The following is a 12,186-nucleotide window of genomic DNA, read 5'->3' as shown; positions in this document are numbered from 1 at the left end:
ATGAACTCACTGTTTTCTCTTTCCTTTCCAGATTTTGGCAATCATTTCCATCATGTTTATTGTACTATCTACAATTGCCTTGTCCCTTAACACACTTCCTGAACTACAAGGCGTGGATGAATTTGGACAGACCACAGATAATCCCCAACTTGCCCACGTGGAAGCGGTGTGCATCGCATGGTTTACAATGGAATACCTCTTGCGGTTCCTATCCTCACCTAAGAAATGGAAGTTTTTCAAAGGCCCGCTGAATGCTATTGATTTGCTAGCTATCTTACCGTACTATGTCACTATCTTCCTCACAGAATCCAACAAAAGTGTACTTCAGTTCCAAAACGTACGACGAGTGGTCCAAATATTTCGGATTATGAGGATACTCCGGATTCTAAAGCTCGCCCGGCACTCAACGGGTTTACAGTCCTTGGGATTTACACTGAGGAGGAGTTACAATGAGCTTGGATTACTCATCTTGTTTTTGGCCATGGGCATTATGATCTTTTCCAGTCTAGTGTTTTTTGCAGAAAAGGACGAGGATGATACAAAATTCAAGAGCATCCCAGCTTCTTTCTGGTGGGCAACAATCACCATGACAACAGTAGGCTATGGAGACATCTACCCCAAAACACTTTTAGGTAAAATAGTAGGAGGACTGTGCTGCATTGCTGGAGTGCTGGTGATTGCTCTTCCCATCCCAATTATTGTCAATAACTTCTCTGAGTTCTACAAAGAGCAGAAGAGGCAGGAGAAAGCCATTAAGCGCAGGGAAGCTCTTGAAAGGGCAAAAAGGAATGGCAGTATTGTTTCCATGAACATGAAGGATGCATTTGCCCGCAGTATAGAACTCATGGACATTGTGGTTGAAAAGAATGGAGAAAGCATAGCCAAAAAGGATAAAGTTCAGGACAATCATTTATCTCCCAGCAAATGGAAATGGACGAAGAGAACGCTCTCGGAAACTAGCTCTAGTAAATCTTTTGAAACTAAGGAACAAGGTTCTCCAGAAAAAGCCAGGTCGTCTTCAAGTCCCCAGCACCTAAATGTCCAACAGCTAGAGGACATGTATAACAAAATGGCAAAGACTCAGTCCCAGCCAAACCTTAATACTAAAGAGTCGAGTCAACCTGGAAAGCAAAAGGAAGAGCTGGAAATGGAAACCCTTCCCGGCCCTATGGTGCCCTTGCTGACGACTCGCACTGACGGGATCATTGACATGAGGAGCATGTCCAGCATCGACAGCTTCATCAGTTGCGCGGCAGAGTTCCCTGACTCTGGGAGGTTTTCCCACAGCCCGCTCGCTACCCTTCCCTGCAAAGGTGGCATCAACGTGATTCAGGAGCAGAGCAGGCCGGAGGGGAGCGGGGCCAGATTTGTGGAAATGAACCCAAGCTCTGAAGGCAGCCACCGTTCTGCTTTTTTCATAGAAAGCCCCAAAAGCTCCATAAAGGCCACTAACCCTTTAAAGCTACGATCTCTGAAAGTCAACTTCATGGAAGAGGACACCAGCACATTAGTACCAGCATCAAATGTACTGAGAATATATTCAGGCCCTCTCAAGAGCCAGGGAGCTGCTGCTGCCGCCACAGATTCTTCCCTACTCTCCGACAGATCTCTCATGAGCCCAGAAACCTCCATCTACACAACCGCGAGTGCGAGAACACCCCCAAAGTCACCAGAGACGCAGACAGCCATAGCATTCAACTTCCACGATGCTGGTATACACAAATATATAGATGCTGACACAGATGATGAAGGTCAGCTGCTCTACGATTCAAGCCCACCTGGAAATATGAGTCCCAAGTACAATGTTACAAACAGTGGCTATCTAAAGCAAAAGGACAATGTTTATAGAACAGAGAAGAATCATCTAGAAGCTGCTGCTTTACCCACCTCCCCTAAGCTGATAGGGCAAAACTGCATTTACTCTATGGAAGGTATCACTGGAAGAACCCAGGGCAATCAGGAGACCGTCAGACTAGAAAATCACATTTCCCCAGAAGTCCATGTATTACCAGGCAGCGGAGGACATGCTAACACACATGAGCAAAGCATCTGAGATGGGCTCCAAAAGAACTTACTGAAAGTTTAAAGGAATGTCTTTACAGTCAACACACAAAAAAAAAAAAAAAAAAAAAAAAGAGCTTCTGCATGGCATGAACTTGGCTGAAACAAGCCACCTGTTTCTAAAAGTCTGGGGGAGGTCCAGTGTGGGTTTGTGAAAATGTCCTTCTCTGAAACAACTCTAAAGACGTTGCCCACATCAGTCAAAAATAAGGATTGCAAATCATGATCACACATTGATCTCCTTTCATGTTGTCCAGTGAAGCCAATGTGACCAAATATCCACCCATTCCCCCTGAACGCTAGAGCTCCTTTTGGAAATAGTAACATCAGATTTCCATTAGTTCCATAAAGGATGCCAAGGCAGCCAGATTTGAACTCTGGAATAAATTGTTGGGGTTGGTATAAAGCTATCAAAAACACAATGCTCACTGCTTCAGGGCAGCTGTTCCCCATCTACAGCTTTCTCTGATGGATATTATGTCTAAAGGTAACAGGGAACACTTACATTATTGGAAAAATCCAAGCAAAACCCATTTAAAACTAGTAACGGTCTAGAGAAACCAATTATTAAAATGCTCTGTGTGTGTTTAACAATATGATATCCTGTAGGACCTGATGTTTTCTTTTGAAATATCAGCAGGGTGAGTTGCACCACTTGTATCTAAGCCCAAACATCCCCTAGGACATAGTGAAACTTGCACTTACCCTCTGCTAAAAGCTGATCCCTGCCCCAGGGGCCAGCGCGTGGCCCTCAGGGGACCCACAGCCCACGCTGGGAAGGAGTGAAGGAGCCATGCAGAAGCAGGACTCTCTGGGGGCATCGCAGCCAGACCCTCTTCCCGGTGCTGGGGAGCGGAGGGCTGGAAGGAGAGCTCAGCTCTCACCCTACCCTTCCGTGGCCGGGGGGTGCTGGCTGCCCTGCCCCGTGGGGATGGCCGAGCGCGGTGGCGGGGATGCTGCGGCTGGCCCTGCGGTGCGTGCTGGGGGTACTGGGATGGCTCCGGCCTCCCCTTCCCGCCCGCACGCCGACCCCAGGCCTCAGCCAAAGGCTCGCCCTTGGCGTAGGAGAGGAACCGGTCGGTCTGAAGCTTTTTGCGCCCGAGCGGCGCAGTGAAAGATATGCAAGTGTTAAATAAATATGCAAAAAGAGGGATTCGTTAGCGACCCGCCCCGGGCCTGGCTGTGCTCTCTCTCGTGAGGAGGTCAGGCAGGAGAGGCTCCTGCAAAGCTGTGGCGTCAAGCAGCTGCGAGAGACAGGAGAATCAGGCCTGATGTTTTAATAACATCCAGTCATTTTTAAAGGAAACAAGAAAAAAAAAAAAAAGGAAAAAAAAAAGAAAAAAAAAAGAAAAAAAAAGATCTGACCATTTTAAATGAACAGAACTAGCAGCCACCAGCCTAGGTTTTTAAAATATTATTGTTTCAATAAAGTTATGTCAAATTGTGTAGGAAATAATTTGTCTTTGGTTTTTAATCTCGGGGGGGGAAAGCACTTTACGTTGACTTTTTGTTGTTGTTGTTGTGATGCTGGAGTAGGATAGCAGAGTGTAACAATCAAGCACTTTAACCAAGCACTATTTTAATTTGTGCCTCCTGTTGTGACCGTGATTTGTTACACGCCTGTAGCAAGTCACAACCTGTCCTGTGATAACTGTGATGGTAATCTTTTCTGTTGTTCTCTGTTTCTACTGTAAAAACTCAATTGTAAATAACTCTGTCAATGAGCGTTTCCTGACCTATTTCTGAGTACCTGCCGGGGTATGTGGCGATCTGCAGGCAGCAGGTCCGGGGACGTGCCGGGACATGGGACGTGGGAGCGGAGGTGCACAGGAGGGAGGAAGACCCCGAGCCGCTCGAGCCTGCTGCGTTTTGTTCCTTCCTATTGTAAAAAACAAAAACAAAACAAACAAAAAACAAAAACCACGTTGGTTAGTCCTGAATGTAAATGTCTGTCCGTCCAAGCTGTACAGTACTTCTGTCTGTAATCCGTAATAGTGAATGCAGCATGTACGGACAAAAGCAATAAGCACATATATGTTTTAGGAACTATTATGGGTTACGACGATAGCTTTGTTAGGTCTCTCCTTGGCACAAAACTGTACACGCGTTGGAGTTAACTCTGCTCAGCCGACCCCATCCCCGGGTGGCGGGACGCAGCCCGAGGTCCCCACTCAGAACTCACCCTTGCGCCCCAGCAAGGCAAGACCCTGAGGAAGGCGTGAGTAAGACCTGAGCCACCACCTCACGAATTAGCTCGCCGGCAGCGAAGGAGACCTCGTGCCATGCAAAGAATGATGCGGGAGGTACTCGAAATAAGTTCAAGGCACCTACGTGTGCAAAAAATACTCTCCAGAGTATTTACACAGGGCCAATTCCTGAGGTTCGTTAGCTTTTACTCTGCCTCCACTCAGCCAAAACCACCGTTCCTCTGAGTGGGCTCTTTGCCTGGTGAAGGACTTTAGGATTTGGCCATAGTAAATACAAGTGTACTTAGAGGAACCAACGTATTGCTGAGATACTAGTTAAGATTGAGTCATCACAAAAAAGTAAAGTGACTTTCCAGCAGATAAGCTTTAAATACTGATTTATTCTGTGGCTTTCCGAGGCCATAGAGCGGCAACAAGAAATCTTAAAAAGAACAGTCTTAACATAATCTCTATGTTTCAGTGATCATTCATGTCTGCCATCAGCACAAATGTAAAAAGAAGAAAAATCAGGGAATTTTTTTTTGATAAAGTAAGTAATAGTGATTTCCAAGTTAAATATTTTTAGAGCTGATGCTTTCATGTGGAAAAAAAAGTCATATTTTACATATCACGAAAGTGAACGTATTTAAATATAGCCATATAGTGTAGTATTTACCACACTCTCATCCAAATTGATGTATTTGGTTTATAGATGGCACTGACAAAAATGTATAGATCAACAATTCTATCATTTTTTAACTGATAATCAACTGGTGCAACTCTCCTTGTAACCAAAGGCCCTCTGTCTGCCTTGTGTGATCACTCATGACACACACCTTATATCATCTATTTAGTCCTACCTTTAAAGTAGCATTTTATTGAGTCACTTTTGAAAGCCAAATTCAAAAGTATCATTAAAAATCTACCTTTTAAGTCTGAATAGCCAAAGTCCTATAGATTTCTTATAGAAAGCAAATAATTTAAAATTAAGCATATAATATGCTTGAAGAGCATTTCTTTCTTATTTGTGTATGAAGATGTAGCTCTCATTTTGTGCCCAGTTAAAAAGGAAGTATGTTTAATTTATTTTAATGAAATAAAGTCTGAATATGAAGTATGTATCTATATATGTGTGTGTGTGCATAATACACATATATATAATGTAAGCACTGGGAAATCTACTCTAACATAATGCTATGGTAGACTAAATCTGTACTCATTACAAAAGGAAAGGCAGTGCTTTGAAAACATAACGCTCATCAAATCCTATAGACACTAAAAAGACAATTTCATTTTATAGTTTGTTTGATACGTGTTTCCCAAAGCTCATAACAGTTGGGGAATATATGCAATATCTCTTGCATCGAGCTAAAGCGTGCAGTTTAATCACTGATATTTGGCATTCAGGTCTGCGAATTTACTGTGCATCATGTATCAAGCAAGCCGACAGAGTTTCACCTGCTGCTGCAGAAGACATCATATCTGAACGGACTATGTACGTGTGATGCCTGCACTTGCTTGTATCTTACGTCATCAACATCGTTTTTAATACATATATATAAAATATATATATATATAATATATATATATGCGCGGAAGGAATGGGTGCAGTTTTCTTAACCAGGAGGCAAAGCTCCTTTGAGTTTTAGCCCTGAATAGAGGAAAACAGCAGTCACATTGCAGTAGATTTCTCAGTGCCTTTTCTTAGAAACTTCACCTAAGCACACTTACGGGGGAAAAAAGAAAAACCAAACCACGAAACAAAAGAGTCTCCTGTGAAATCCATATTTTTCTGAAAGGTTCGAGAGTCAATAAAGGTAGAAGAAGGAAAAATAAAAAAGAGGAAAAGAAAACCCATGGAACGCACATTCCCTTCCTGAACATGCTGTGTGTCAAATGCCGGGGAATATCTGTCTGCGCAAGTCACACAGAAACACATCCGAGGCGGTCGGTTTCTTTGGCAACTATGGCTGTGATAAACTGTAGCCTTTTCTTCCCTTGCAGCTAATAAGATACACATTTCTAAGGAAAACAGTATTCTCTTCTGTAAAATTGTAATGTATTGTTAATATTTGTACCTATTGTATATTTATGTCTTGACAGAATTATGACTGGTACAGTTTATAGTAAATCACAAGGGTATTTAAAACTCATCGCAAAGACAAGGTTTCTAAAGCCAAGTTCTCTCTCTGTCGGTAAGCTCCACATTACCTGATCTCCAATAGTCTCTAACACCTCATTTTAAAGTGCATAGTAGAATTACTGAATAAAGTAGCCAAGCGATGGAGACCGTGTGGCACTGACGCCCTCCTGTGCAGCTCAGTCGGGAGCGGGATGGGGAGGGGAGCTTCCCTGGCGACCAAATTAGCTCCGATGTCTTCATGTTTGGTCTGTCACTTCTGCTTACGGTAATCAGACTGAACAAGTGTTACCTTAGGTTGCTTTAGGATCACCCACTTGGGGAGAATATGGCTTTAAATAGTTCTTGAATAAAGTACAGATGTTCTAGTTACCTCTGTACCTCCTGTTTGCCATTGTGTTGGCTTTATAAGTATCTGATGTATGGAAAAGTCATGTGACTTTCATGCATTCCAGAGTAGTCTATTTTTCTGTTCAGATTTAAAAAAAAAAATTATATATATATAAAAATATAAATATATATCTGTATTTTTAGCAAATTTATAATAGGGTAATCAAGTCAGATTTCTTCTTTTTGTATTACAGAATAATATATTAGATGCTTTCTTGGTGTTCATTTACATAGCTGATCCCTTAACCTTTTTGTTGTCATTTTTTTTCTTCTGTTCTGAAAAACACCTGCAACATCCCTCCTGGAAGTGCGTCTGCAAAAGGTCACTGAGTTTGTCTGATGTTGTCACATTTTTGTATTTTCCTGTTTGTGGTACTTAAAAATACCCAGGGACTGGCTATGGAAACCGAGGTGTTCCTTCTGAGAAACACAGCGTGGGCCAGGCTCTGCCCTCGGCTATGGCAGCGTAAATGTCAGCAAATGCCTCTGGCTTTAGTGTTAGCCACAGCCTGGACTTCAGTGGTTTTCCAGATTTACGTTGATTAAGCTCAGAGCATAAAGGAGAGAGAGAGGATTTGAATCTGATTGTCCTCATCATTATGGTGGAGTTGGGATAAGCATTGAAATTCAGGCTCTTATTTTAAGGCAGTGACCTGACAATGCTCAGGCAAAGCTCCCACCGTCGGGGGAGCTTTTCCTGGGTTAAAACAGAAGGGTCAAGACTTTCATTTCCCACTGGGTTTTGGAACTTCGATTTTCAGCCCCAGACAAAATCAGGAAACAAGAAAAAATTATGGGGGAATGAAAAACCTGAATGTATACATTCAGAAAGGGACCGGATTTGGATTTTGTTATGGTAAAGTCCATCCATACACCTGCTTACTTAATGATCTTCCTTGCTCCTTTATAGCTGTACCATCACATAAACTGAATAAAAAGTCCATGAGATAAACGTGTGTCCTGAAGCTATCTCATGGCTTGTTGAAGTCTAGCATGACAAAGAGCTTTGGACCAGCTCTGTAGCTCCGCACAAACATTTCCCTTTGAATCCACCCAGCAGTCTGGTCAGTGACCATGGGTTTTTCCAAAGATGGAGTTTCTGGTCCCATTTCCTTTTGTTTGCTTGTGTGGTTTTCTTATACGCCCACCACATGAGCCAATTAACTTGAAACAATTAATTTGGGAAACCGTGTGTTTCAGACAGTCCAGATACCACCCAAATGAACAGAATAACAACGAGATACAGTTCCGCATGTGGTGATGTGTCAGCAAGACCTATTCACACAGGAAGGTATTAAAAGTGGGTGGGATATTTCTTTTTTTGAAAGCAGTTAATGCAATAGCCTGCCCTATCTGTCATTAACGATCACATAAAACCCTTCAAAAGGCACCTTCCATATCAGTAAGTTTGTTTGAGCATAATCAACAAAACCATAGAAAGCTTCTAGTCAGACTAGTCTTAAATTTGCCCCTGCAGGTAGCCCACCCACGACAGAAACGACCCAAATACCAACCAGCCCTTCAAAGAAGAGGCGGTTATTTTCCAGCATGTGTTTCACACCCCATGCTGATCAGATTTAGGCTCTTGCACTGAAACTTTGTCTTGGCCAGACAAGGGAAACCTTAGAAAAACTGAAAGTCTGCATTCAGGGTGTGTATCCCCTTCGTTGCTGGTGTTACCTAAACTGAAAGTCTGCATTCAGGGTGTGTATCCCCTTCGTTGCTGGTGTTACCTAAGCCACAAATAAGTGTCCTTTGACACCAATGGTAGGGTGCCACAAGTGTTCCTATCTGTAAATACTACTCAGAATTTTGCTTTGCTTGATTCTGGCTTCATCGCACAAGAAGTTTTCAGTCTAGAGGCTTAGAAGAGAAAGCTTCACTTTATACCTAGAAATAATATTCTTGATATTCTGTAAGACTGAACAAGGACTAACCTTTGACATTTGTAAAGGGGTTTTTTTGCAAGGCTGTAGCAACACGACCTTCAAGAAAATAACAGTTGGGCCAGGCTCAGTACAAAGACCCACCCAGACCAGAGCCTTGTGGAAGCCAGGGAGCCAAATTTGCATGAAATGCCAAATTCTTTACTGCTGTAAGTAAAAGTCCATTGAGGTCAATGGAGCTGTGCCCCGTTTAGCCCAGTAAAGAATTAGGACCCATAGCTCTAAAAGCTAACGGCAAACAAAAGCTCTGAATGACCTCAGGGATGGAGGTGTCTCTCCACAGCACCTACAAGGAAACCAGTGGGGTGAGGGAATGGGAAATGGAGACAGGGAAAGGACAGAATACTTCAGGTATAAGGATGATAATCATGTCATCCCAATGTTGACTGAGCATCCCTCCATGTCAGCTCACTCTTTGTGGGCTTGATGCTGCAAGTGGCACCCCAGACTTGCAGATAACTTGTCCCTGCAGCAGGACCACAAGCTCAGCCACACGGTTCAACAGTCTCAGCCCTCGATCCAGGGATTTTACTGATGCTGGGAGGACACCACCAGCAGATGGGCCATTGGTCACCTTTGTGTCACAGCCTCTGGTCCTATTGGTAATCTACATTTAAGACCATTTTAAGATTCATCAGTTCTTCTCTATCTCCATATTTCATTTAGGAGCTCTGCCCTTTATGCCACTTCTCCCTGTTACGTTTCACTGCCTCTAAGTATCATTAGCCGCATGTCGGCTCATGTGACCACTGGTATCTGTTCTGTTTATATCAGTTTTGTTGGCTTGTGGCAAAGACAAAGAACATTTTTTTTTCCCATTCTTTCTGGCTTTTTGGTGGTGGGTGCAGAAAATTGCTTTTGCATTGAAACATTCCCCACTGGTGTTGGGGGGGAGCAGCATCTCCATGTTACTTTGAACTTTGAAGCCATGATACTGCAATCAGAAAGGCCAGCCACAGCTACCAACCAAACTCGCTTTCCAAATAGATTAGCATTAAAAAAAGATACCCCAACTTACTTACCGCAGCACAATCCTGCTTTCTAATCAGGCCAGTGAAGCAGTTCCTGAATGGGGAGAAAACACTCGATGAGAAGCTGTTGCAAGTGCTGTTGATGTCAGCGCCATGCCCGCGGAAGGACGCTGGGGCAGTCCGTTGCTGTGCTGCACATCACGGCTGCTCAGTGTTTCACAGGCCAGGGAACAGCTCAGGTCTCCCTTCTCCCAAAGCACAGGACAGCTGCTGCACCCGCAGAGCTCTGCCAGCTGCCGGACCTGCAGAGCAGCCCGCGAGCCCCGGGCGAGGGCTTCCCTGTTGCATCTCCAAAGCGGTGAGCATCCCTAGTCATTGAAGGATAAGCAAGCTGTGAGGTTCCCTTTAAAAGAAAAACGTCATGTTTAACAACAAATAAAAACTGGAAAAATGTAACTTTCCTGTGGCTCTTCTAGTACACGTAGATCAAATTGCTTTTGTAGCTGGAAATTGGAACTGACTGTGACCTGGCTTGAGAAAGGGCAGAACATGACAAGTTCCTCCATTGCCTTGCACCGCAGTTAGTCTTGAAGCTGCGCAATGGGGGAGCACTGGGGAACCCAGCCCAGCGTGTCTGTAGTGAAGGGCAGTGCCTCTTGCCCCAGCCCAGCAGATCCTGCACATCTTGCAGAATCTCTTCATTGGGTTATGTTGGATCGACCCAAGGGGCAATACATCAGCAGGTGTTCTCTCCCCTTTTAAGCAATGTTTCAATACCCTGGCACTTTGGGGTGATTACAGCAACGTTAGCCATATACTAGTGTACTTAGAGTCTTACATTTTTTGTAACTTTGATTTAGTCATTCTTTGTTGAAGTTTATTGACCTCTCCAGTTGTTTCCGTAAACAAATTATTAAAAAAAAAGAAAAAAATCAGTGTCTTTATATGCATGTAGTAGTATGAAACTGTGATCAATGTGTGACATTCAGAAACTGTACTGTCTTGTAAAATATGTCCAAATGTCTAAGGATTTTAAAGCAATGGTCCCTTACTACAGACTACAGAAATAAATAAAAAGGTATGGATAAAACCAAAGCCTTTATTTGCTCTGTTTCATGATCATATGTACTGGCCAAAAATATAACCACCATCAGCTGGCACCGAGTTTCTGCTTTAGCTCATTGCAGTTGACAGCAGGTTTAGGCAGATGCTATTTGCTCACGGGTACAGCCGTGATTCAGGAAAGCAGTGCTGGGCTGGACTCCTCCTGTTTTAAGCCTGACGGATTCAGTGCATGAACCTGTGGGCTTCAGTCCTCACCCTACACGGAGAAAATCTACCCTCATCTGCCATAGCCACATCCAGGCTCGGGGACCGGGGCATCTCCCAGCTTCTCTCTGTGTGTGCGCGATGCACGGGCAGATCCCTGTCACACGCAGCACCTGGAAATCGGCATCTTCATCGTGCAGATGTGGAGAGAGATGCAGATGGGAGAACAGCCGAGGTTTGGAGACAAAGAGCTTTGGGTGTGACAACTATACAAACAAGCTGCTTTGGCTGCTACTTGAGGCAAAAACTTGGGCTTTCTACTAGAGCCACCGTGGTTTTCTTCCCCATTAACTGAAGCAGTGGGATGGTTAAATTATGCAAGTCATCCGAGCAAACGTAATTCAAACTGCTCAGGAATATTTTCTCTGAGTTGATTACATCAGAATTTTTTTATACTGGAATGCAATTTCTGTAAGAGCCCTCAAAGCTCTAATCTGAACCCCCTGATTTATGGAGTCGTTAATTGATGGCCATTTAGAAATGTAAAAAGAACAAATAAGCACAGGTTTCTACCCAGTCTGACAGCTTGCTTGTATGGTTCTGCACTCCATGCACCCTTACAGGTTCCTGCACATACAAATCAAATTAAAAACACCAAGTGCACAGTTCTACTTCTTATTTTATACAGCCTCCACATTTCCAAATGGAAACCAAAAAGTTAAATGCACAAGTGGACAAATCTTAGGAAGTCCATGCATAGCATTTTAATGGCACGTTTCTGTATTTGCTTGTGTTCATTTTCAGTTTAGTAAGGTCACTTTAAGGAAAATCTAAATGATCAGTTGGGTGTTTCTTAACAAGCAGTGGCAATGACATCTAATAAGATTAAGGCACTGAACCTGAAGGGAAGTTTACAAATGAAAAACTAGAAAGTGGAGAAATTCCTAAAACATATGTCTTCCTCTTCCACTTTCTGCTAATGACTTTTCTTGTTATTTGCCTGCCAGCCTCAGCATGCAAGCTCCTGATTTATAATCCAGTATCTGTAATTATACTGTCCGAGGAGGTTTTCTTTATAAATTGATTTACTTTATCAAGTCGATCAAAATAATGCCTGTCTCCTGAGGCGTTGTGGTTCATTATTGTGTGCCAAATCTATGGCTATGAGATATTTTTGCCCTAGTTAACATAATCTACAGAAACTTGGCTTTGCTTTGCCTAAA

General features: G+C 43.3%; 1 protein-coding gene and 1 long non-coding RNA gene across 3 annotated transcripts in view; one reads left to right on the top strand and one right to left on the bottom strand.

Moving 5' to 3' along the window:
• Positions 1-2,657, top strand: part of KCNB1 (potassium voltage-gated channel subfamily B member 1) — a 128,084-nt gene extending 125,427 nt beyond the window's left edge. For both annotated transcript variants that reach the window (XM_005435928.3, XM_055722765.1), the window contains exon 3: positions 32-2,657. In XM_005435928.3, coding sequence (XP_005435985.1) covers positions 32-2,053 — 2,022 coding nt within the window. In that variant the 3' untranslated portion in view covers positions 2,054-2,657. The remainder of the gene's footprint in view (positions 1-31) is intronic.
• Positions 2,658-3,887: 1,230 nt separating this feature from the next.
• Positions 3,888-11,199, bottom strand: LOC129736985 (uncharacterized). The gene is made up of 2 exons (XR_008734252.1): positions 8,511-11,199; positions 3,888-8,457 (listed from the first exon to the last, which is right to left on the bottom strand). It is a non-coding gene; the product is annotated as an uncharacterized LOC129736985 (long non-coding RNA).
• Between the last annotated feature and the right edge of the window lie 987 nt (positions 11,200-12,186).

Source organism: Falco cherrug, chromosome 10 (assembly GCF_023634085.1).
Source record: "Falco cherrug isolate bFalChe1 chromosome 10, bFalChe1.pri, whole genome shotgun sequence".
NCBI lineage: Eukaryota > Metazoa > Chordata > Aves > Falconiformes > Falconidae > Falco > Falco cherrug.
The sequence above is the reverse complement of the archived record's forward strand: the minus strand, read 5'-3'. Positions and strand labels throughout refer to the sequence as shown.